The sequence below is a fragment of the Lampris incognitus genome, chromosome 8, assembly GCF_029633865.1.
Source record: "Lampris incognitus isolate fLamInc1 chromosome 8, fLamInc1.hap2, whole genome shotgun sequence".
NCBI lineage: Eukaryota > Metazoa > Chordata > Actinopteri > Lampriformes > Lampridae > Lampris > Lampris incognitus.
The window spans coordinates 49,755,929-49,783,178 of NC_079218.1; the positions used below are offsets into that span (position 1 = coordinate 49,755,929).

Below are 27,250 nucleotides of genomic sequence, written 5' to 3' on the forward strand. Positions count from 1 at the left end.
AATCTATGCTGCTGTTGTAGTATACTGTATAGGCTAGTGGAAAACTCAATATGAGAGTTAAGAAAAATATACATTATTGATTTAAATGAACAGCACCTAATGTGAACTATCAGATAGAAGCATATTATGCATAATCAGAAGCATATTCTGCATATGCGACTCGTGGCTGGGGGGGGCCAGGGGATAGTATCAGGGTGGCCGTGGTCACCCCTTGGGGGCGCCACTGCTCTGGGGGGCAAATTAAAATGACAACTTGTTCCTTGACCGAATAACGTGGAAGTTCAGCTCAAATACCGGAAATAATCTAACAATTAGTGTTTTTTTTCCCTCCCTTGATGAGTTAAAGCTTAACAAAACGCAGCAGTAACGTTACTGTGAACTGCAGTAGGTAAAATGCCTTTTTTTTGGTCAGTAGCTTGTGAAGCCACGCAGCAGGAAGTGGTGCGGTCACACGGTGTCCCTGATAGAAAGCTCCCATTGTCAAGTTTCCGATGGCGGGAAAGCGAACGTGGCGGGAGTTTACGACCCGTTTCCTGTTCCACGGCCCGACACGGCTGCTTACGTGAGCTTTTGTGTGACGTGTTGCTGCGCATCAGTTCCTGCGCGCTTTACATGTGCAATATATGTGCTGTACATGTGCAATGCTTTATGCATCAAACTGTTTTCCACTGGACACACTGGTAATACAAACACTGGTGGTACACACACCAGTAATACACACACTAGTAATACACACTATTAATACTCGCTTTGAGTGGTTTAAATGCTGCACTCAGAGGCCTTGGAAACAATACTATATATACATACATACATTCCATTACTAAATTGCCCCTAGGTGTGAATATGTGTGTGTCTGTGTGTGTGTGTGGGCCCTGTGATGGCCTGGCGGCCTGTCCAGGGTGTCTCCCCGCCTGCCGCCCAGAGACTGCTGGGACAGGCTCCAGCATCCCCGCCACTATGGTTGGGAGAAGCGGCTTGGATGGATGGATGGTTGCATCCAAGATGAACCAATCAAGTCACCCATAAATAAATAAATATACCAGCTAATTCTTGAATTAAATCTCGATTTAAAAAAAAAAGAAAGAAAGGCACGCTTGTTCAATGCCAAGGACTTGTACATCCTCAAATGCCCCATTAAAAGGAAAACTGGTTCTCAATCCAGAGAGCTGCAGAGTTTGTGAGGGGATAAAAGCTGTACCCTAGATGTACATGAGCTAAATATTTTCATTGTGTATTTCTTTCCAGGACCACGTGGTGCTGCACAAACGGTGCAGCAGGCAAGGGAACATTAAGACACCCCCCCCCATTTAAAAATAGAATTTATCTAAACAGAAATCCGTCTAAAACACCTGTTTTTAGAGAACTTCAAGGTTTGTTTGTTTGTTGTTTTTTGAAAAAATCTCCCCAATTGTATGTGGCCGATTACCCCGCTCTTCCAAGCCATCCCGGTCGCTTCTCCACCCCCTCTGCCAGTCCGGGGAGGGCTGCCGACTACCACATGCCTCCTCTCATACATGTGGAGTCACCAGCCGCTTCTTTTCACCTGACAGGAGTTTCACCAGGGGGGACGTAGCGCATGGGGGATCATGCTATTTCCCCCAGTCCCCCCCTGAACAGGCACCGCAACCGACCAGAGGAGGCGGTAGTGCAGTGACCAGGCCACACACCCACATCTGGCTTCCCACCTGCAGACACGGCCAATTGTGTCTGTAGGGACGCCCGACCAAGCCGGAGGGAACACTGGGATTTGAACCGGCGATCCCCGTGTTGGTAGGCAACAGAATAGACCGCCACGCCACCCGGACGCCCAAGAATTTCAAGTTTTACAGGTGGTCGTAACATGAAAATGTTCCGGTAAGCACTACGGGACATGTACTTGTACCTGGTGTTATGGTTTCTCTGTCCGATAACCTGGTGGGTTCCTGTGCAACCTGTTTTTATCCACCCACACAGGACTGCCTTCTCTGATTTTTAAGGCTGTGAGAACTTTGGGCCACCACATAATTCTAAATCACGAAGTCGGGCTTTGTTTTGAAAGATCTCATCTAAAACAATTTTCCATCATCTAAAATAATACGACAAAATGGTGGCAAGTCAGATTCGTTGCGAAGAGGAGAACGCGAGTTTTCTAGACATGCTCTACATGGATTTCCCAAAACGGCTAGTCCACAAAATGTAGATTTGTGTGCAAGTTATATGGAAATGGTAATCCCCCCCCACCCCCCAAAGTACATGCTTATTGGCCTTTATGGTATCAGAGATGCAGTAGAACATCCCAGGTGGACATGTCCCTCTCTCATGCAACATGACCAAGAACCTGTGGCCTCCTCCTCAGCATCTCCCGGGGGTCATTCGCTTCATCAGCTGTCACCAACTTTAACGTTTGTGTCATTTAAATGCAAATCACGCCCCTATTAAGAAGAGGACGCATAAAGTTCAAGCTTGTTCCCTGCGATTAAATTGTGGGGATGCATTTCCTCCACCGTTGTGGCACCTATGTGAAACGCTGGCTTTCATTTGTGTGTTAGTCCTCCAGCGCAACGTTTTAACACATTACAAGGTTCTTCTCATACAGGATCTGATTAAACCCCGTCACTCCATCACTCTTCAAGTCTGGATTCACATCAGCGTAGAGGAGTGGAGATCGCTGGTAGTGAAGCTTTATAGATCCCTACGAGGACAAAATAAAAGTTAGCTGACATAACAACACGTTATGCTGCAGTTCATAAACGAAATGAGTGTTCTGTCAGTGTTCCCTCCTCACCCTCGGTTGAGCTCTAATGGACGCCAGCCCCTGCTTGTACTGGTTGGTTTCCACCTTGTACTTCCCTCTCTTGGAGGGCAAGCTGAGGGAGGCCATCACTGACAACATCTTCTGGAAGCCGGTGGCCGACAGGGACACACTGATGGACGGGGCTGCGGCCAGAGCCAAGCCCATGGGCCATCCTCGCACGGTGACAGGCTCCTGGATGGTGGACAGCTGCACTGAGCCCCTGTCCCTGATGAGGGCGCTTAACACCGGCACGTCCTCCTCCAAAAGGTTGTCCGCGTCATCTAGTTCCATATTGGCCAAGGCGTCCATTAGTGCCTGCAAACAATGAACAAAACAGTATTTATAAACTGTTCGCAATGACTGCAGACAGGACTAGGAAAACAACGGCGTGGTGCTAAAATCAGGAGTTTAAAATAACAGAGTAATGTGGGCGTCCGGTTGGCGTGGCGGTCTATTCTGTTGCCTACCAACACAGGGATCGCCGGTTCAAATCCCCGTGTTACCTCCAACTTGGTCGGGCGTCCCTACAGACACAATTAGCCGTGTCTGCGGTTGGGAAGCCGGATGTGGGTATGTGTCCTGGTCGCTGCACTAGCGCCTCCTCTGGTCGGTCGGGGCGCCTGCTCAGGGGGGAGGGGTAACTGGGGGGAATAGCCTGGTCCCCCTGGTGAAACTCCTCACTGTCAGGTGAAAAGAAGTGGCTGGCGACTCCACATGTATCGGAAGAGGCATGTGGTAGTCGGCAGCCCTCCCCGGATCGGCAGAGGGGGTGGAGCAGCGACCAGGACAGCTCGGAAGAGTGGGGTAATTGGCCAGATACAATTGGGGAGAAAAGGGGGGGGATCCCCCCCCAAAAAAAATAACAAGCGTAATGAATAAAGAAAATCCTAGCCGTTGTAATTCACTGATGTAATCGAAACAGGTCTTCAAAAGAACAAGTCAAGTGGAGTCTGATCAGAAAATTGGTAAGATCTTAGACTGTGTACTGTTTTTTTTTTTTGCTCTCTGTAACTCACCCTCCACTTCCTCCAGGTATTCTGGATGACTGCTGCCGCCTTGTGCCATCTCTGCACCTCCCTTCTGACCTGCCATGACCGCACCGCTGTAGGGAGCAGAATACACATTAAAACCTTCAACATTTCATTGGTACAACTAAGCAAATTACACACCGTGCCTGCAATCTCTGCAACACACGTTAGCGCTGTACAGAATTTGTGATTTTTATTTTGTAAGGGAGAATCGAGTCAAGAAGTATTTGCTCAAAGAGCAGCTTAAAGAGAACATCTCGCAGCAGCAGATGATCAGATGAGCGGTGATCCTCTGGGATCAGCGCTGTCGTCTCTGAGGGGGTGATTACAGTTAACCTGAGACGGTGTGGGCAGACTTCACCACTGACCTGCTTGGATCTTGGTAGCGGCCTGTCTCCTGACCAGACCTCTGCGACCTTGGTACCTGCGCCAGCAGCACTGAATGGAGAACGCCTTCTGGGACAGGATCTTCTTCCTCTGATCCTCCAGCAGCTCCAGCTATGGGATCAGATCGGATCAGTACTCCGAATCACCTGACAGACCAATCTTTCCATATACCCCCTGTTTAGCAGCAGTACAAAATAACTACAAATCTAAATAGACACACTTGGCACCACTTCAACCAACAACATAAACACTTAGCCAACCTGGCTATATCCATTTGTTGAAAAGGTGTGTTTAAATGACTCACCATCGAGTGGGTCAGAAATACTTTAGTCCGTCCACAGTGCACTAACGGACTGTGTGTTCCACGGTCGGGTGGGTGTGAGGGGTCAGCAGCCTGGCACTGCAACACCACTCTTACAATGTTTTCCACAGCTGCCCGAAGAACGTCCTTCCCATCAGCCTCCAAATCTGCTTCACATGGACAGTCGGGGATGAGACATGGCAACGAGAGATGAACTACCAGCTAGGCAGTCGAAATGTGCATTTCTCCACCTGTATGTGATGCACTCTCACCAGATGTTTCTAAAAGTTGCTTGCGTTTCCACCCTTACATGCAAAAGACTTGTTGCACCTGTGGCAACGAGCACTGTCAGCATCAACTCTAGTGACGTATAACCTGACTTTTACCCCTTAGTTCTGTCTCTGCCATTGTCACTAAGAGCTCTGTATGTGTGTGTGTGTGTCTCAGAGAGAGAGGCAGAGAGCTGGCCCCGCCTCTCGGCTCATACATATGACAGGCTCTGAGAGAGATATCTTTTTTTTTTGTGGAGTTTTGCCCCCTTTTTTTCCCCAGTTGTATCTGGCCAATTACCCCTCTTCCGAGCCGTCCCGGTCGCTGCTCTACCTGCTCACCTTACAGTGAGGAGTTTCGCCAGGAGGACGTAGCGCGTGGGAGGATCCCCCCAATCCCCCCCCCCCGAACAGGTGCCTGGACCATCCAGAGTAGGCGCTAGTGCAGCTACCAGGACACATACCCACATCCAGCTTAGAGATCAATAGAGAGATTGATAGAGAGATGTCTTCTGGACTGGGAATAGTGAAAGTGCATCACAGACAAATGTCTTAATCTTACCGCACATTAGAAACGGAGTTGGTACGGTAAAAGATGCAAGGTAACGTCTTTGTAGCCCAAATAAATGGGACATTTATTTTCTTAATTTCTCCAATACCAACAGCAGAACCGTTAACGTCGGAGCCCATCAACTCGACGGTCGTAGCACCGGTGCTCGTTTAATAGCGGGTCTCGGTACCCATCCCGACTTGAGACATACTTTAAGATGGACCACAGGGCCAGCTGCTAGTCAGGGCCTGTTGCCAAAATAGATTTCAAAGCTGAACAGATTTCTTTTAACACCACAAACATCTGGCAGTCAACGTTAACAGGTTAGTAAGCACACAAACGGTGATATCACTGCAAGCACTGAACACCCATACAGTGATTATTACGTAGGTCATTGTTTGCACTGGGTATTATAACTTTCATACCCCCACAGGTATCAAAATAAACCCTTGTCAGTATGCAAGTGTAAATAGTGGACCTTGAGTATGCTGCATTTGCCAGTGCTCAGTTTCTGTGTGCAGGTACTTATATAAATACGCTTAAGAAGCAGATCATGACAAATATGGAAGCACAAGCACACAACAGTCAGGTACGAGTTAAGACAACACAGAAGGTGTCATTGAGCGACATGCAAAGCAGGGTCTCATGGTACAAAACGCATGCGTTTACCTTAAAAGGTCTAAAGAAGTTGCTAAGTTTGTTAGGAATTGTCCGTTTTTATGCACCAAACTGAAAAGTCCCAAAGAGCGGAAAGGAGTTGAGGATCACATTTACTAAGAGTGCGAGTGAAGGAAAAGGAGACACCAACAGACCTGAAGAGGAAATAGAATAACGTTTTGTAGACTGTAAATGTGCTCAAGTTGACTAAAGATAAAACAAACCACAAGCCGTTATTGATGTGATACGTACCAATACTCTGAGCTTCCAAGTTGTAGACCGAAGACTGAGAAATCAGTCCATAGCGTTGTTGGAAGCTTTTGAAAGGAATTCTACACACAGGGACACAAAAAACAACCACTGACCAAAATCTAGTAGAATCAAATCCAAAATCCAGTGAAATAAAGCTATAGATGTGTTACCTTATTGGAAAGCCTGCTGCACTGATGTGGATGGTCTCCACGATCCCACAGGCCTCCAACTGCATGATAACCTGGAGACAGATAGATCATCGCAAAGGTTTTTTTTTTTCTACTGAGCAAATAAGAGACATTTTGACCGCCGATGTATTAATCTGGTCCAACGCTGTACTCAGAGAATGACCCCGCCAGGTTACAAAGCAGCAGTACCTACCTCCTCCTTTTTGAAGGTGAGAGGTTTGGAATCGGGGTTAGGTTTGATGCAGCGGGTGTAGTGAGGAGTTGTGTTATGAAGGATCTTCATCAAGCGCTCCAGAGAATTCTGCAGTTAGACATGAACATAAACAGTGCACGTTGCAACATGACCGACTGTTTCAGCAGGAAGTCGTTATGACTTAAGAGATGATCGCAATAATCAACTCTCACCTTGAACTTGGAGACTACAGTGACCACCTTTGCAAACCCCTTGGTTGAGGGGTTCTCGGTCACTTTGTCAGAGAAGACCTGCCGAAGCATAGGGTTGTCAGACTTCTGAAGCAAGCTGATGAGCTCTGGTGGCACCGGGTCCTGTGGGCAGGGTGTCCAACAGAAAATGACAAGAGTCACTGGTCAGATGGACATGTCAACTTTTATTTGAACCAAACCAGCTTTGGTGCAATTTTAGTCATATCGTTTAAGTCAGCCCGTATTAAGTGCATACCTTATTTTTTTCCATCATTCCCTCAATCTGGTAGGTGACTTTGCCAGCATAGTGGGCCACAGTAAAATGTGGTTCTTTACTAAATTTATCCCAGCTCACGTTAGCCTTGTCACACAGCTCCTTCTCCAGACGAACCATGAACTTCTTGGCATCAGAGGCTCGGTTAAGACGGCATTCCTGAAAGTGAAGGTAAGAAGACGTACATTTACTGCTGATAAATATTTATTCCAGATGAATCAAAAAATGTATATATAAAAATAAAAAATCAACAGGTGGCGTAGTGGTCTATTCCGTTGTCTACCAACATGAGGATCGCCGGTTCGAATTCCCGTGTTACCTCCGGCTTGGTCGGGCGTCCCTACAGACACAACTGGCCGTGTCTGCGGGATGTGGGTGTGTCCTGGTCACTGCACTAGTGCCTCCTCTGGTCAGTCAGGGCGCCTGTTCAGGGGGGAGGGGGAACTGGGGGGAATAGCGTGATCCTCCCACACGCTATGTCCCCCTGGCAAAACTCCTCACTGTCGGGTGAAAAGAAGCAGCTGGCGACTCCACATGTATCAGAGGAGGCATGTGGTAGTCGGCAGCCCACCCTGGATCGGCAGAGGGGGTGGAGCAGCTACCGGGACGGCTCGGAAGAGTGGGGTAATTGGCAAAGTACAATTGGGGAGAAAAAGGGGGGGGGGGAATAAAAAAAAATTCAACAGACCTCATTGAAGAGAGTAAAGATGCTGGTGGGGTTGCCCTCTATTAGATCCAGACAGCTCTGGTTGTCCTGGTATTTGACAAAGGACCACTCCAACCCCTCTGTCACATATTCTTCCTGAGAGAGGTAGGCATACAACAACGACAGTCAAATCCACCAGTGTGCAAATAATTGAGATAAGCCGTTTTCCCCAGCATTACAGAAATAAAGGCTTCAATGTGCCAAAAATGCAGTAATCAAGCGACTTTGCATTTACTTATGACATGACTTTTGTTACTGGATTTTAGTTTTGAGTTAAGCCCTCTGATACCAATACTCCATTTTAGTGTGGTATCAGCCCAACATCCAATTCCAGTATCAGTGCACCCCTAATTAAAAGCTATGCTGACAATATGCTTCAAACTTTTAATTTAGCATGGTTTTTCTCACAGCCTCCAGTTAAGTATTCCATATGCAGGGGATGTAATGACAAAAAGATTATCATCAACGCTGGCTTTAAGAATGCAGGCTGACTGCTGTCAAGAGATCTTAGGTTTAGCTGAGGTCCTGTTCAGAAAACCTACCTGCTGAGCTCTGAGATAGTGGGCCACAAAGTGCTGCTGGAGTTTCTCGTTTGCATAGTTGATGCACAGCTGTTCCAAGCTATTGACGAGGAAACACTCGAACCCATACACGTCCAGAAGACCTGCAGCTCACAGAGTGGCGAGTCCGAGTAAGAGATTTGTCAAAACAACAGATACATACATAGCTTATTTATCCAGCACAGGCAAAAACTGACAGTTTTATTTTACCTATGAAATTGATCCAAGTGGAGTTGTCTGCGCATACGCTGTTGTTGATGAACGTAACCAGCCATTCAAACAATCTGTGTAAATAAAGAAAAGTTCTTCATTGCCTCAAAACATTGAGAGCCAGTACAGTGGCCAAGGAACACATCTCCTAACCTTTACATTACAGTACACAAAAACATCATCAGTGGGATTATGGAAAGGCATGTTTGATCATAACAAAAGACTTGGGTGCAGCATGACCAAAAGCTCCTGCATGACTGGCAACTTTTAAACAAAGAGAATCTAACATATCCAGGTTATGCCCGCCTATATACCTGGCTATACCCTCATTCTTACTCACTGGGAGTAGATGACCTTAGCTAGGCAGTCTCTCCTCACACTACACTCAGACTGGGAGCAGGGCTTGACAACGCTGTGCTTGCCTGCCTTCAGCATCCTCATGCTCAGACAGGTTTGGAGCTCCTCCACAGGGACACACAGCAGCCCAGCAGCCGTCCGCAGGAAGTCTATACCAAGGGCAAGAGCGGTGTTCTGTTAGAGGCCATTTTTTGTGCTTGTTGCCAACTAAAAAATGAAATTTACCCTTTAAGGAGTCACTAAACCCTAGACCATTTTAGCGAGCTTGCGGTCATCTATACGGGTTAAAAACACGGTAGGCTGGACTTGGTACTTGGTGATAGCATAGCCGGATAAACATTGATTTAGGTGTGCCAGCACTGCTATCAGCATTAACACAGATGGACAGAGCCAGCACCAACAACTGTCAATACGTCTGTCAATGCTGCTTCTTTTGTACACCTACATCCGAAAGATCTATTATTGTTATTAGCTGTAGCTGTGTTTATCCTGCTATGCTTACCCCCATAGAGTACCAAGACCAGCCTGCCACGTTTTTAACCTTTACATGGTAGATTTGAGCTAACTCACTAAAATGGTCTGGCATTTGGTTATTCTTAAAGTCTAATACTGTAAAATGGGAGCACGAAGACATAAAATCATTTACTTTAAAATAAATAGATACAGAAAAATTACATCCTTTGTGTAGCTCCCCAATATCAGAACTCTGTGGTAGAACAGTGTATTCAGATTGCAAATGCCAAAAAAAAAAAACCTTTGATAAATGAGTTTTCAAGCATTTAATGAAAACTGACATGAATTATTTACCAGTCTAAAATAAAATATAATCATATAAGCACAATACCTTTGGATTGCTCCTCCAAATCACAAGGCTGTGATTCATCCATAGAGGAGGAGAACTTTACATTCCCCATCTGTAAAACCCCTGCCAATATCTGCAATATTACAACAGCGGAATTCAGATGTGATGCTTAGGAAAGAAAATAAACAGGAATGAAAATAAAGTTTAATGGAATTTTCCCTGTAAATATGGTTGGTTAAATAATCCTTACCCTAAATATTTGGCCTTGCCTCTCTGCGTTGATACCCAGGTGAAACATTGCCTCTAGAGTCTCCAGAAAACAATCTTCTGCAGAAGATCAAAAATGATTATCAGAAAGAGCCAAACAAAAATAAAATAAAAAATAAAAATCATGCAGAAAAAAAGACTAACCCTCCACTGTTTTTTCAGCATTTGGAAGCCAAGCAAAACTTTGGCCTCGTGGCATCTTCCACTCCTTTCTCTGCTCCTCTGTGGCCCCTTTCATCATCTGGGAACACAGTAAGCTTTCAGCATCTGTCCATCAACTGCATAACTATCAACTTCCAATACAATAACCTAAGGCCATTAATGTCACAATATAACCAGTAGTCATCTACAGACCCAATCCCTGCACAACACACAACAACCCTTGAAAATGTAAGACTCAACCGTGGAGGGCATAGGAATAGGTTAAGACTGTGTTTATACTTACTTGGTAAAATATGTGGAAGTTTCTCTCATTAGGTGGTTGGCGGGCCACCCTGGTCTTCTCCAGCAGGTAAGTTGACACTGATGCCCCCACCAGCAACTGAGAACTTCATGACAAGGATGTGTTGAGTTGAACATAGATCATTCTGCCCTTTCTCCGTGGCTTATCTAGCCAATGTTAACTTGATGGGAAGTAATGGCATGATACGTGCAACAGGCTCAATCACAAATACCTGTTTAGCTGGAGTTGGATGTACTTTCCAAAGCGACTGCTGTTGTTGTTTCGCAGCGTACAGGCGTTGCCTACAGTAGGAGTTCAGGTTAAGGGTCATACTGGGTGCCTAATTCATAGCAACAATGTTCATGTCAAGCTGAAACTAATGATAAGCTATCTTACCAAAGGCTTCCATGACAGGGTTGGAGTCCAGCACCCTCCTCTCTATCCTGCCCACTGTGCCCTGACACGTCATCTCAGAGGAAGAGCCTGCCACTGTGGCATAGTACTTCATCAGGCAACGGGATGTCCATGTCTGCAAAGAAACATATCTTTTGAAGACTAAGAATTTAAATTCTGCCTGACAAAAAATAAGACAAAAGGCTTTCATCAACAACTTTCACAAATAATCTTACAGTTAAAGCAGAACCTACAAATTTGTCTCTTCCTTGTTATTGAGTTTTCAGTAAGTCTAAATTTACTTTCTGCTGATAAAAAAAAGCCAATACAATCTCGTCCCCCCCCTTTATCCCCAATTGTATCCGGCCAATTACCCCACTCTCCCGGGCTGTCCCAGTCACTGTTCCACCCCCTCTGCCGATCCGGGGAGGGTAAAATCTTGTTTTACGATGAATTCAATGCCCTCCATTATCCTAGTTTAAAAATGGAAACCACCTCATGTCATCATCAGTCGCTTCTCCGGGGTCGGGTCGCGGTGGCAGCAAGCTAAGTAGGGCGCTCCAGACGTCCCTGGAGGGCAACAATGCCCTCCAGCTCCTCCTGGGGGATCCCAAGGCGTTCCCAGGTCAGACTGGACATGTAGTTCCTCCAGCAAGTTCTGGGACTACCCTGGGGTCTCCTCCAAGTTGGACGTGCCCAGAAAACCTCCAAAGGAAGGCACCGAGGAGGCATCCTAATCAGATGCCCGAACCACCTCAACTGGCTGCTTTCGATGTGAAGGAGCAGCAGCTCTACTCCGAGCTCCCTCTGGATGTCCAAGCTCCTCACTCTATCTTTAAGGCTGAGCCCAGACACCCTACGGAGGAAACTCGTTTCAGCTGCTTGTATCCGCGATCTCACCCTTTCGGTCACTACCAAAGCTCATGACCATAGGTGAGGGTTGGAACGAAGATTGACTGGTAAATTGAGAGCTTTGCCTTCTGGCTCAGCTCCCTCTTCATCACAACGGTCCGGTACAACGTCCACATTACTGCTGATGCTGCACCAATCCGTCTGTCAATCTCCCGCTCCATCCTACCCTGACTCGTGAAAAAGACCCTGAGATACTTGAACTCCTTCACTTGGGGCAGCAACTCATCCCCAACCCGGAGGGCGCAATCCACCATTTTCCGTTAGAGAACCATGGCCTCAGACTTGGAGGTGCTGACTCTCATCCCGGCCATTTTACACTCGGCTGAAAACCGCCCCAGTGTGCGCAAATGGAAACCAATTTATTCATGAGGTCATTTCATTTTGGGCCAAAAAACTTTGGAAACAGAACATGCACTCTCAGAAGAGAGAGAGATAACGGCATTATTTTGAGCCCTTTGTCACCTATTGTTGTGACTGTTGTGTTGTAGGTCTTGTTTCATATTATAAGATGAATATCTTGTCAGGCCTGTTGCTTACGGAAGCTATACCATATGGTAATGGTTAATGAAGAAGGTCTTTGGCAGCTCATAATGTCTCCTCCTTACACTTAATTTTGCCTTAAAGAGTTTCTCACAAATCATGCTTTGAGTTGCACTGTTTTCTATAGGACTTTTTTAAACCAGAAAGCAACACTCCAAACAACCAAAGCTGGGCATGCCCTATATAACAGGACTAACAGCCTAATTCCAACTCTTGACAACAGCCTAAAAATACAACACTGGCAAACGGTAGGTGCTAAATCTGCGACACGGTAGCTTACAGACCAAAGTAAAGCAATTCGATGTTTACTCTTCAGTTAATTAGATGTGCTCTTCCCTAGTTACTCACTTGACTCACTGTGGCAACATTGGCTCCTCAAATAAAAGCTATGTTAGCACACTAGCATGTGTTTTTATACATGATCACTTTGATATGCTCATGTACCGAGTCAGAACTGACTCAAATTCTTATGCAGTGTCACTTTTAGGAACACACACACACACACACCCAGGGATAATTTGGTACGGCCGAGTCACCTGACCTTCATGCCTTGGGACTGTGGGTGGAAACCGGAGCACCCGCAGGAAACCCACCGCAGACATGGGGAGAACATGCAAACTCCGCACAGAGGACGATCCGGGACGACCCCCAAGGTCAGACTACCCAGGGCTTGAACCCAGCACTTTCTTGCTGTGAGGCGACCGTGCTAACCACTGCGCCACCGTGCCACCCTTCACAAATCCAATACTTCACTATTTGCATCATGTTTACATGGCTATGCAGTGTCTTTGTCCACGTCTGCGTCTAAATTTTTGTCTTCATTTGTTGGCTGGGAGAGCTGGCACTGGATTGGCTGCGAGAGCTTGGTCTGCTGCGCTGTGGGCCCAGGGACTGTGGCCTTTCCCGGAGCCGTGTACGAGGAGGAAACACGGAGGGCGGTCTGACAGGACGCGTAATCAGGGCAGGCTAGGCTAACTGCTAGCCCACGCAGCCCACACAGTCATCCTGGCTGGTGTTTGTGGGACAGTGATTTTTTTGATTTGGATATATGTGTTAGTTTGAATATGTGTGTTCTTGTCGTTCTTGAATATGTCTTTGTCTGTATGTTGCAGTGCTGTGGGCTGTGTGGGCTGGGGAAACGGCATCTCGCTTCACTTCATGTGCGCCAGTACATGAGGTGAAACGACAAATAAAGTGTTCCTGATTGCTTCCTATGCCACTTTTCAATCTTTTCAAGTGCTGAAGTCATTGAAATGACAGGACTTCCCTGTGAAAATGTACAGGGTGCCTACATACAATTTTTAAATCAACTTGACAGCCACGTGCAGAAGAAGGCAGGTAGCAGCCTGCCGTACATGTGAGCTGAGGGGCGGGGCCAGCTCTCTGCACACACACGCACACGCACACGCACACACACACACACACACACACACACAGAGCCTGCTCTTAGTGACGATGGCGGAGAGCGAAGTAAAGGGGTAAAAGTGTGGTTGTATGTCACTAGAGGCGATGCTGACGGTGCTCGTTGACACATGTGCAGCAAGTCTTCTGCATGTCAGGGTGGAAACCCAAGCAGTCTTTCCAAACAGCTGGCGAAAGTGCATCAAATACAGGCGGGGAAATGCATATTTCGACTGCCTAGCTGGTAGTTCATCTTTCGTTGCCCCACCCACCTCAGGTATGTTATGTATGCTCGCAGCATAAATAACACACCCCAGGCCAAATTATGTTTCACAAGCTTTGTGTGTCTTCTTAGCTGGGTTGCCGCCGGTGCTTTTATGGAATTACGACCCGAAAAAAGAAGTTAAAAAATGTGCCCAAATTTTCCCTCCAGGTGTAAACTTGGGGTTGTAATTGTTAAATGACAATGAAACGTCGCACTGACTTACCTTTCCTGCACCGCTCTCACCACTGACCACCACGGACTGGTTCACGGGCTCCAGCTGGCTCTGAACATTCCTGTAGGCCTCCTCCGCCACAATGAACACATGGGGTTTGAACTCCTGTTGAGAACAGACATGTTAAAAACAATATTTTTACAGGTCGTGTCAGAGTGGTGGCCATGCGAGGCCAGTGGGAAGGGCAGAGTTGTGAATACCTTGGGCTGAGGAGCATCGTGATACTCCTTCATCACGTCCAACGTGTAGAGGTCTGGGATGGGCTGGAAGGGGTTGAGTGCCACCAAGGTGCAGCCTGCATTGGTGTAGAACATCCTCACATTGTACCTGGCCTGCAGGCATTTCAGCACTGCCAACAACAAGAACAACAAAAGCAGCCAGCTCAATAACACGGTATAAGGAAAAACCCAACAAGCTGTCCTCATCTACTTATTTCAGATAAGGACAATCCCACTATGTGCCTGAGCAGAGCTTTAGATCCCTGGGCGGGGACTCTGGTCGTTCCTCATGCCAAGTTCACGCCACACACTTTCAAAGTCATCAGATCGCTGCGCTGTTCAGGCTACACTAATCGGACTCTTGAAGTCGTTGTGGTTATCACACTACAGGACTGAGCAGCAAGATCTTTCACAGGGAGGAATCCCTGACGAGTCTGGCTCGTCTCCTGATGACATTTTGTCACGAAAACACACGCGGGAAGTGACAATGGAAATGATGCAATACAGGATTTTTTTCTTCCAAATAGGGACATCCGCCAGAAACAAGCGCTCCAAGTTGCTTGTGTGTTGATTTGTAGAAATAAAACAAGAAACGATGGGTGAAAGAATGGATTGGGATGCGCGGGCAGCAAGGATGTCTGTTCTGCAGAGATGGATTACATATCCATTTTTTTTCTTGCTACATGTGTGTTTCTATACTTTTTTCACGTTTTGGACTGCATTGCCTTTGAAGGACTTTGTGTTTTGAAAAGGGCGATACAAATAAAGATCATTAACCAGTACCTTTGATACAGAATGTCTTGGATACTTACAAGATATACTAGTATATACAAGTTATATATACTTTGTGATGTAATTGTTTCGATTTCATGTTCAGACAGGCTATTTTTTGTAAACTTTGTTGCAAACTTTTAGAATCAGTCAGTTTTATTTGGCCAAGTATGTGCAGGCCTACACATACAGGGGATGGGATTCCGGCTCCTGCATTGGTCTCCATGTACTTACACAGAACAGACATACAGCTAAAACCAAGACAACAAGGTAAACCTAAACATTTCAACACTATGTACAGATATAGAGGTGTATGAAAAGTACATTACATAAAACAAATTATTGAAAAGGTAACAGTGGGGCGTCCGGGTAGCATAGCGGTCTGTTCTGTTGCATGCCAACACAGGGATCACTGGTTCGAACCCCCGTGTTACCTCCGGCTTGGTTGGGCGCCCCTACAGACACAACTGGCCGTGTCTACGGGTGGGAAGCCGGATGTGAGTATGTGTCCTGGTCACTGCACTAACGCCTCCTCTGGTCGGTCGCGGCGCCTGTTCAGGGGGGAGGGGGAACTGGGGGGAATAGCGTGATCCTTCCACATGCTACGTCCCCCCGGTGAAATGCCTCACTGTCAGGTGAAAAGGAGCGGCTGGCGACTCCACATGTATCGGAGGAGGCATGTGGCAGTCTGCAGCCCTCCCCGGATCGGCAGAGGGGGTGGAGCAGCGACGGGGCCGGCTCAGAAGAGTGGGATAATTGGCCGGATACAATTGGGGAGAAAACGGGGGGGGGGGGCATGACAGGTTGGTCTTGGTCATATGGTCTTGGTACTCTGTGATGTAAGCATAACAGGATAAATACAACTGCGGCTAATAACACAGCACTGACAGTACTACTGACTTTTTGTGTGTGATTTAGACCACAAGGGGCCTCTTTGACTCGCCGTTTAACACCACCTACAGGCCAGCGGCCACTCTTTCAAGGATGAGGATGTGCACATCCTTGATAGGGAGGAACGCTGGTTTGAACGGGGAGTCAAAGAGGCCATCTATGTGAAGAGGGAACGACCATCCCTGAACTGGGGGGGGGGGGGCTAAGAGTACATCTGTCACCATCTTACAATGCTGTGACTGCAACCATTTCCCAATCCCCTGTGAACATAGTACAACTGAGTGAAACTGTCCTGTTACACAACGGCAATGTCCACCCTTCAGTACCCTTTGGTCTGCAAGAAACCTACAACAACATGGAACTGTTGTTGAAACACATACAGTACAACAATTACGAGTGGACCATGTGTGGTGATGTGAAAGTACTGGCACTGCTACTAGGAATGCAGCTCGGATAGACAAAATACTGTCGTTTCCTTTTCTTCCCACTACTTTCTTGATCCCCGTAGGGAAATTACACTGTGCATTTAACCCATGCTAGCTGTGTAGCTAGGAGCAGTGGGCAGCCGCCGTGCAGCACCCTGGGACCAACTCCAGTTCCTCTTGCCATGCCTCGGTCAGGGGCACAGACAGGGGTATTAACCCTATCATGCATGTCTTTATAATCAACGACGATACATGCAGGCAGGAAGTAAGGCCCCCGTCACATTTGCGTATCCTTAAAAAGAAATGGGCGGGACTGGAAGGCTGGCGACCAAAACACAATTTCCTCCACCGTGGCAAGCATTTGGTCAGCATTGTTGTCAGAACACAGTAAAATGTGAACTTCCCCCATTGTGGAGTCTCCGGCGCACGACCGCCCCGTCAGAGGTCAACACAGTTAAAAGGTCACCAAAGCTGAACTCCACACAAAGGCATCGCATGATTTTACTTCACTACCGGACACGAGTCCTCTGATCACGTTGATTTTATTCAAATGACATTATTTCGAGGGCGGCACGGCGGCACGGCGGTCAGCCATGTCACCTCACAGCAAGAAGGTTCTGGGTTCAAGCCCTGGGGTAGTCCGACCTTGGGGGTCGTCCTCTGTGTGGAGTTTGCATGTTCTCCCCGTGTCTGCGTGGGTTTCCTCCCACAGTCCAAAGACATGTAGGTCAGGTGACTTGGCCGTACTAAATTGTCCCTAGGTGTGTCTGTGTGTGTGTGTGTGGCCCCGTGATGGCCTGGCGGCCTGTCCAGGGTGTCTCCCCGCCTGCCACCCAATGACTGCTGGGATAGGCTCCAGCATCCCCGCCACCCTGGGAGCAGGATAAGCGGTTTGGATAAATGGATGGATGGATGGATAACGTTTCTCCAAATTCCTACGTGACACAGCAAATCTGAAATGATCTTTTTTATTTTAATAATTTATTTCTGATTTTTCCCTTTTTCTCCCAATTTAGTGGCCAATCGATCCCTATTTTAATTCAAACACCAACCCTCATACTGCGTGCGTTCGCCAACTGCATCTCTCCGGCCAGCAGTCTCGAAGGAGACGCCTCGTCGCCGAACCACTGTTTTTTCCGACACACCCAGAGACGCATTCATGTGACGAACGCAAGCCGACTCTGCCCCCCTCCCGAAGACAGCGCTGCCAATATCGCTGCTTCGTCGAGTCCGGCCATAGTCGGATCTTCTGAAATTAGCTTTGTGTTCACCTTGACATTGTCTGCCGTAGTCTCTAATTTTTTTTTCAGGAAGCAAAATATATGAAGAGAGTTTGTTGTCCAGTGCAATTGTTGGTCCCGGCTGTGTCTTTTGCAAAACAAGGTTTTATTTTCAGCCCACACTAAAAAAAAAAAAACCTCTTTAACCTTAAAAGCTAAGCGATAACTGACGTGTATGAGCAGAGACACATGACAAACTGCCATGACGACACATAAACTGCAAGAAATGCCTCCAATATTTTAAAAGATAGAAAATGTGAGACCTAAAATGTAATATAAAACAAAAACTTGACCATCATAGAAATTTCCCTGGCTTCAGAGATACCACTGGACCCACTACACTGCATGATACCACCGGACCCACTACACTGCATGATGCCACCGGACCCATTACACTGCATGATGCCACCGGACCCACTACATACCACCGGACCCACTACACTGCATGATACCACCAGACCCATTACACTGCATGATACCACCGGACCCACTACACTGCATGATACCACCGGACCCACTACACTACATGATACCACCGGACCCACTACACTGCATGATGCCACCGGACCCACTACACTGCATGATACCACCGGACCCATTACACTGCATGATACCACCGGACCCACTACACTGCATGATACCACCGGACCCATTACACTGCATGATACCACCGGACCCACTACACTGCATGATACCACCGGACCCACTACACTACATGATACCACCGGACCCACTACACTGCATGATGCCACCGGACCCACTACACTGCATGATGCCAGAGGACCCATTACACTGCATGATACCACCAGACCCACTACACTGCATGATACCACCGGACCCATTACACTGCATGATACCACCAGACCCACTACACTGCATGATACCACCAGACCTACTTCATTGCATGATACCACCGGACCCATTACACTGCATGATACCACCGGACCCATTACACTGCATGATACCACCGGACCCACTACACTGCATGATACCACCGGACCCACTACACTTCATGGTAGTAAAGAATACAACTATAACACCTAATATCAGTGATGTTTTTGTGTTTTTGTTAAAATATGCATGACATACACAGCCAACACAGTATTTGAAAAACAAGTTCAGTTTTTCTGAACCCAGACCTCATTAAAACACCGTCAGACATCATTAAGAATTGTACTGACAAAAACTTCAGTATGCATGCTTAGTATGTTCAAACACCACCTAGGATACAGCTCCTTTTTGGAAGCAGGACTCTCACTCTGCTGTCAGCCTCATCTCAACACGTTCCACTGGGAAATGGTCCGTACCGTGCTTTCTGTGAAGTCACACCGTCTTTATTTTGCATTTCCATCCATTTGTTTGGCTGCTACAGCCACATGGTCAGTTGTCGTGTCACAATGCTGCTTCCCCTGGAAGTACGTGGCTGTAACTGATGTTAAAGGACTTCCTGCTCTCACAAGTGTGAAACTTTTTTTTTGTGTGTGGGGGGGATTCCCCCCCCTTTTTCTCCCCAATTATACTTAGCCAATTACCCCACTCTTCCGAGCCGTCCCAGTCGCTGCTCCACCCCCTCTGCTGATCCGGGGAGGGCTGCAGACTACCACATGCCTCCTCCCATATATGTGGAGTCGCCAGCCGCTTCTTTTCACCTGACAGTGAGGAGTTTCACCAGGGGGACGTAGCGCGTGGGAGGATCACGCTATTCCCCCCAGTCCCCCCCCCCCCAAACAAGCACCCCAACCAACCAGAGGAGACGCTAGTGCAGTGACCAGGACACAGCCACATCCGGCTTCCCACCCCACAGACACGGCCAATTGTGTGTGTAGGGATGCCCGACCAAGCCGGAGGCAACACGGGGATTTGAACCGGCGATCCCCGTGTTGGTAGGCAAGGGAATAGACTGCTATGCCACCCGGCAAGTGTGAAACTTTACAGATGAGTGGGATACAATGCATCAGTGACAAAAAGTAATTCTATATCATTGCAGTTTGGTCCTACTCCATATTGTGTATAAACAAAATACAGGACAATAAATTATAAATGAAGTTTCTCATCATATTCTTCATATAGTTTATAATTCCATTATAATTCTGTTATCCTCTTTCAATGTTGTATTGTGTAAATTGTGTAATAACATTCATTGCACGCTGGCCGTCTTGGGAGAGAGATCCCTCCTCTGTTGCTCTCCCTGAGGTTTATTCCTATTTTTTCTCCCTGTTAAAGAGTTTCTTTTTTTTTTTTAGGGAGTTGTTCCTTATCTGACGCGAGGGTCTAAGGACAGGACGTTGTGTTGCTGTAAAGCCCCCTGAGGTAAATTTGCAATTTGTGATATTGGGCTATATACAAATAAAATTGACTTGACTTTCTCAAAACTGAAGCAATCAGTGAAGTTTATGTCTATATGATTCTTAATGATGTGTGACAATAATGTAATGAGGTCTGGATAATAACAATATTAAAAAAAAAAACCCTATCCTTCAAGGGTCACTTGAGCCACAGCATTATGGAGGCATAGCAAGGTTGTGTTTATCACGCTAGCTGATTTTATCTTGCTGTGGGTAAATAAACACCTAATGCTGCAGCTCAAGACGACATGAGCGGGAAAAGACTCTAGTTTGCCATTGGCAGTGTAATTCTTAAACCTGACAAGCGTTAAGCAACACATCGAATACGAGTGCATCCTATGTGTTAGAGCATGCTGCAATAAAGAATTTGACGTGCAATTTCAATTGACTGGAGACATTTGGTTGCTCCATTTTTCTGCCACATAGGCTAGTTCTCACTGATGTAGACTGCCAACTCTGAAATGCCACTCTGAGCATAATAAAAGCACAATAGGGTTATTTTCATTGTTCTTAATAGAATTAAATTTATCTTCATTTTTGCCTTTGTTCCCTGTCCACCGCTTTCCTTCTGCCTCCTTAACTTCTGGTCTCCCAGCTTGCATCAGCACATTCACACATAGACCGGCAATCTTTCAGCTTGTATAGGAGAGATTATGAAAGGGACTATAGGGAGCACTGCAGCCTACAAATATTGGTGAAAGGTTTAAGCAACATTCCTAACAGACTGGATGAGAAGTCTCTAGCTTTTGGCGTTCCTTCCACCGGGTTATTGCTCAAGAGTCAGTGCCTCTCGTCTTTTTTGCCTTGGTTATGAATAAGCCCTGTCATTTGACTACCGTGGCAAACCGAACCAGAAACAGCTACCCTAGCTATGGAACAAAATAATCAGATGTAAGTGAAGCTGATGTGGCCGTCTAAATTTTCCATAAATGTTGTTGAAAAGAACTAAATAAAACTCCCAATGGACGACATGGCTTTGGTGGTGACCTAATCCAAAAGTTATGACTAAAGGAACCCATTTCCATCCTTTCAAAGCCGTTTGGAGAACCACACACCATCACAGCCATACCAGTTACCTGTCGTTGGGGTCACTGGGTTGACTTTGGTAAGGTCATCGTAGGTGTGGAGTTGATCCTCCTCTATGAGGAAAGCCTGGATTTCACCCTGCAGTGAATCATCCAGGCACCGGTGATGAGAATGAACTTTCTTAAAGACGCCTTTCATCTGTATGAAGAAAATAAAAAGTAAGCTGAATAATGGTCAAACACAGAGCAGGAAGAAACTGTACCGGTCAAACATTTAAGCAGCATACCAAATGTGCTAACCTGCAATTCCAATTAGCGGTTATAATTCACTCCCTTTGATTTTGTGCATTTAGTTAGCATTCTAACTCACAACGGCTTTCATCAAGTGTAGAATAATCTAATGTGATTAGAAAATAAAAGAGGCAAGCGCAAGTGAGATAAGACAGAAAACACGTTTCTAAATCTGCAGATATCATTCTGACGGCCTAGCACAAATGAATCAACATTTGTAGAAATGGCCAAATAGTCTCTCCAGACCATTGATAACCCAAGTACCCAAATGGGATCTGGTCAAACTGAAGAGTCTGAAGCTGCTTCATGGCCAGTGAATTAGCCAAGACCCCCGAAGATTGGATTTTGGGGGTTACGGATACGTTTGCAGGATCAGAATTGCAGACATGCATAGAACATAGTTTATCTGAGCAGAAATGGTCCAAGTCTGAGTTTGGGTCCAAATCTGCCTGTGCAGTAAACTAGTGTGTGCACTAGTTTATGAAGGAGGTCAGTGGTGGCAAAACCAAAACCAAAAACAAGCTCGCCCCGTTGGGCTAGTAGCCTACAGGTGTTAGAAATCCAGCATTGCTCTCAATGGTATGCATTCCTTGTTGTTAGAAATAGCCACCACGTGTTTTTCTAGGACAGTAAACTGAGTTGAGCATCACGTGTACCTACGTTTCTTCTGCCAAAAAAAAAAAATCACCTGAAGAAGAAAACAATCAAAACCCGTAATTCCTCTGATGAGCTGAATTCACAAAACCCAGCGCAGATCCGCTGTAGCAGACCGGCATTACTGACCTTGAGAGGTGCCACGGTCTCACAAACACAAATCACGGCAGAGACCCACGGCAGAGACCGCAGGTTTTGGGAAAACGTGAGCGGCGAACGAAAACCGACGTCATCCAACCGGCGACGCTAAACCAACGTTGGGGCGAGTTAAGAGCCACGGTGGGCGCGGAGGCGGTTGGTAGTCCGGCGGCTGCCGCGGCGGGGAAAGTTGCCGCAAACTCCTCCGCGGACGCCAACTTCAAAGGCAAACGTAGTACCGGTTTACCGCCCGGGGTGACGTTCCGGTTTCGGGGCCGGACGACGGAGCGAGCCGACCGTTAGGAAAGTCTCGCCTCCTCCTCCTCCTCCGCGTCCATATCCCGTGACGCGGCGCTTTTCGAAATTCCCACGGGGGGCCCCGCCGGTAAAGGTCGGCGACTTTCTGATATTCAAACGGGATCGCGAAACCGAGACGAAAGAAACGGTCCTCGTTTTAGGGCGTCGCGGTTATTTACGGCCTCGCCCCCGCTGGGACGGCCGGACGAGTTTCCATGACACGGAGCGTCCACTTCCCGCTTTCCCGCCCTCCTCCTCCTCGCGCGTCGGAGGCCACGCCCACTTCGGAACCCACCTGGGGAGCTCGTCAACGTCTCCGCCGTTGCAAGGCAAAGAAAGCGTAAAGGTCATAGGCGTTTCTAGCCCATTTTTTGGGGGGTGCCGCAGCACCCCTAAATTGAACCCCAGCACCCCTAAAATTGAAGAGATTTTTTATTTTTTACTGTATGTCCATGTTTAATAAGCCGAAGAAATGTCAAAACCATATCCGGTATATGGTTTAAACGTAATATTTTAATAACAAAAATACAGCACCCCCCCATGCTTCGAAAATGGTTTGATCCACCCCCCAAATTTATCTTGCCTGGCCGGCCAGCACTCTGGCTGCTCAGCACCCCTAACGCTCTGATCCTAGAATCGCCCCTGTGCTTGTCCATTAATTTAAGAGGGTTTTTTTATATACAGCTGCAGCTCCATACTGAAGCTGGCAAATGATGGGGAAGTTTTCTGAAACGCTTATCTAAACGGTATGTACAGCGCATCGACCAAGAAATCAGTTCGTTTGTCCCCCTTGAATACTCCAAATCTAATATTATCTCATTAGAGTGGCGACATGAGTATTCCTATTTGAGCCACTCAGAGACAGAATGTATGTGTTGTGTCTATGTAGTCATGTGAATGTGGGGCTCAAAAACGGAAAAAGAGCCACAAGAATCTGAACTATTGAAGGAATTTTTAAGTTGACAGTTTTTGTGTAATACAGCAAACCCTGCGGCAATCTCTGCCCGTTTGATTTCTACCCTGTGTGTTTTGAGTCATCACAGCCACCATGAGCCACCTGAGATGGGTTACCTCACAGCATGCAAAAAAGTGGGATGATTTAAAGAAAAGGCATGCGGTATGTATTTAGTGTAAGTTGTGAATTTAATGTAAATGTAAAGCCCTCTGAGAATATATCTGTGACTTTGGGCTATACAAATGAAATGGCTTTAAACACAGGGTACTACTAAATTGCTGACTACAAAGGCATGTTGATTTTATTTTAGAAGTACACATATCCAGGACAATCAGTTTGAGGGGACACGGTGAGACACCCACAGCAGCGATTTGGCCCTGGTTTGTCGTCATGGACAAGATAATGTGACAGAGGCCGTCAATATCTCCACCTGTCCTAATTGCCTTAATCCAGGAGAACAACCTAGGGCCAAACAGGGCAGAGACTCATGAAGAGGTCGAGGAAGGGCCAGTTGAGGGCTAGGCAGAAAGCAGGGAGAGGTTAGCTAGTTTTTAAAGCTTAGCTTCTTGAAAGGAGCATGCGGTGAGGCCAGAGGGAGACAAAAGCAAAGGTTAGGAGTGGCAGACTGTGTTCATTGTTGGAGTGATCAACTGAAAAATATGTAGTATAGTGCTTATATTGTTAATATATCCTATTAAAAAATGAAAAGAAACACTAATGATAAAAAATATTGTTTATCAAACTATTAATGATTGAAAGATTGTTGTCCTTGTCTTTCACATACAAATAAAAACTGAGATATAATTGTAATAAGGCTGACTCTTGAATTTGTTAAAGTACAAACAGTACTTTTTTCTCTCTCTAGTGACCACTATTGGTGACTGGTAGAAATTGCAAATATGCCGGCAAGTATATGCCCAATTCCATTTAACCACACTTGCAGTTTTCGGCTTGACCACTGGCACACTTAAATGACATTTCAGGTTTTCTGATTCAGCGTGGCATTCAGAGCATGGGCTCTGGTACCACATTCCTGGAAAGGGCCTGGACTCTTCACTGTTCCAGAGTTGGCCAATGTGACAGGCACCGGGCAGGTGTGGAGATACTCACAAGTCCCTGCTTGAGCGCCGCTATGTTGGAGTTCTCCCCAGGGAATGAGAAGGTCACCTCTATATGACTGCGAGCCACTGGGGGGAAGGCTCTAACTGTTGTACTTGAACTCAAAACCTTACTAGGTAATCTGGCAGACTGCCAGTTACCAGCATAGCCATGTGGCTTATTCTGCCACGTGAGAGACTATGCTCTGAACACTAGTAAAGGAAGTCAAATGTCTGTGACACAGTCTTGAGGTACCTTGGCCTGACCCAGACTCAGGCCAGACAGGCTTCTGGCTCAGCCAGGGGTTCTGCTGGATCAGGTGGACACCCACCTGGAGCCTACAGCTGCTTAGCAGGGAAATTAAGGTCCCCAACCACAGAGCCCAAGTCCTCATCAGTCCCTGGGTCTGTGGTGGGGGGGTGGTGCCACTTTCTGAAGCCGGCTTGCATGCCACCGTGATCCATCGGACAGGCGGAAGGTGGCTGGCCCTAGCTGATTGGTGACCTCCATTGGTGTGGACCAAAAGGAGAGCAGTTTGTGGTTCTGATTGGGTCAGCGATTCCGGACCCAGTCCAGCACAGCGAAGGGAAGTGGTCTCACCCTTCGTTTCCTGTCAAACTGCTGTTTCATTTGACACTGACGATCTGTGACCTTGCCGCTTTGTTGGGGTACTGCTGCTGGTGTAACAACTGCAGGTGGAGGCAGCCGATCCAGGGAAAGCTGCAGCTCACATCCCATCACCAAAAAGGCTGGGGAGCTGCCAGTAGTGGAATGTGGTGTTGCCCGGTAGTGCAGCAGGGTGCAGAGCAGTGCGGCTGAGAAGGGAAGACCATCCACCAGGTGCACTCTGACACCATTTTTCAGTGTCTGGTTGAACCTCTCAACCCTCTCATTTGCCTCCGGGTGGTAGAAGGCTGTGCAGATGTGGCTAATTCCCCAGTCCTCCACAAAGGTTGCAAACTCAGCTGAGACAAACTGCGGGCCGTTATCTGTAGTGATGGGGTCAGGGATGCCCCACCGAGCGAACAGAGGGGCGAGAAAGTCTGTGACCACCCGAGCTGTAACGGACCCTGTGGCGACCACCTCTGGCCACTTTGAATGGAGGCCATAGGCCATTGGAAGCACTGATGCTGTGGGACACCATGGAGCTCCCCACAGATGTCCACCTAGATGTGTTTCCAAGGTGTGGGTGGCCAGTTCAAAGGCTGCAGAGGTGGCGGTGGGCCTGTCTTCCCACTGACAAGGCAGGCCGCGCAGTCTTTTACCGTTGTCTCTATATCTCTGCCAATATCTGGCCACCAAACTAAGCCCCTGCAGTTCTGCTTCACCTTCACAATGCCTAGTTGACCTTGATGTGCGATAGACAGGACACACGCTCTCAGGGGGCTGGGGATGATGGGGATGACTGTACAGAGTCCCCAGGCCACACAGATATCATTCCAGCAGGATAGATCGTCCCTCATTCGATGGTAAGGCACAGGCTCCATTGGGACATTCAAGGGCCACCCCTCCCAGATGAAGATGCGGAGCTGGGAGAGTGTGGTTTCCTGCACTGATGCGAGCTGGAGATCCTGAAGGGAGACTGTGGCCTGGAGTGGTGTGTGGAGCATGAAAGAAGCATGAGCATGAAAAAGCTCCGCCGGAGCATAACGCTCCGAGGGGCAGCGAAATGTCAAGACTGCTGTGACACAAGCAGCTTATATGGAGGCGAGACCGAAAAATCCGCTGTCCCTCGCTGCCCAGGTTGTGGATGAGCATGGCTCTTGTCCGCTCGTCGCTAAAGTCCATTAATCTGATGGCTGCTATGAATGTTTCCTACAGACACGATTGGCTGTGTCTGCAGGTGGGAAGTCGGATGTGGGTATTTGTCCTGGTCGCTGGTCCTGATCACTCTCTTCCTCTTCTTGATACCCAAAGTCATCTTACAAACTACCATCTGATGCTGCCTAGCTACGTTCTCTCCTGTCACCACTTTGCAGTCTCCAATCCCTTTCAGTTCGCCCCTCCTACATAAGATATAGTCCACCTGTGTGCACCTTCCTCTACTCTTACACGTCACCCTGTGTTCCCCCCTCTTCTTGAAATATGTATTCACCACAGCCATTTCCATCCTGTTCACAAAATCCACCACCATCTTCCTTCCACATTCCTCTCCTTGGCTCCATACCTACCCATCACCTCCTCATCACCTCTGTTCCCTTCAGCGACATGCCCATTGAAGTCTGCTCTAATCACCACTCTCTCCTCCTTGGGTACACTCTCCACCACTTCATCCAACTCACTCCCGAATTCTTCTTTCTCTTCCATATATCACACCCAGCTTGTGGGGCATATGCACTGATAACATTCATCAATACACCTTCGATTTCCAGCTTCATACTCATCACTCTGTCCGACACGCTCTTCATCTGCAACATGCTCTTGACATACTCTCCCTCAGGAATTACCCCTACCCAATTTCTCCTCCTATCTGCACCATGGTAGAAGAGTTTGAATCCACCTCCAATGCTCCTGTCTGTCCTTACATCCCTTGCGCCTGGTCTCTTTCACACACAGTATATCTGTCTTTCTTCTCTCCATCATATCAGCTAGCTCTCTCCCTTTACCAGTCATAGTGCCAACATTCAAAGTTTCAACACTTACCTCCACACTCCTACCTTTCCTTCTCTCCCT

General features: G+C 47.2%; 1 protein-coding gene across 1 annotated transcript; it reads right to left on the minus strand.

The window, feature by feature from the left end:
* Positions 1-3: 3 nt before the first annotated feature.
* Positions 4-22,749, minus strand: LOC130116615 (unconventional myosin-XIX). The gene is made up of 24 exons (XM_056284579.1): positions 22,219-22,749; positions 21,196-21,343; positions 14,390-14,538; positions 14,181-14,294; positions 10,843-10,975; positions 10,679-10,748; positions 10,450-10,552; positions 10,149-10,245; positions 9,988-10,064; positions 9,780-9,870; positions 8,919-9,084; positions 8,579-8,652; positions 8,351-8,472; positions 7,791-7,904; positions 7,085-7,261; positions 6,811-6,951; positions 6,599-6,706; positions 6,388-6,458; positions 6,218-6,297; positions 4,493-4,656; positions 4,170-4,299; positions 3,790-3,875; positions 2,765-3,088; positions 4-2,671 (listed from the first exon to the last, which is right to left on the minus strand). Exons 2-24 carry the CDS (start codon positions 21,341-21,343, stop codon positions 2,546-2,548), a joined length of 2,865 nt encoding a protein of 954 aa, XP_056140554.1. The 5' UTR covers positions 22,219-22,749; the 3' UTR covers positions 4-2,545.
* Between the last annotated feature and the right edge of the window lie 4,501 nt (positions 22,750-27,250).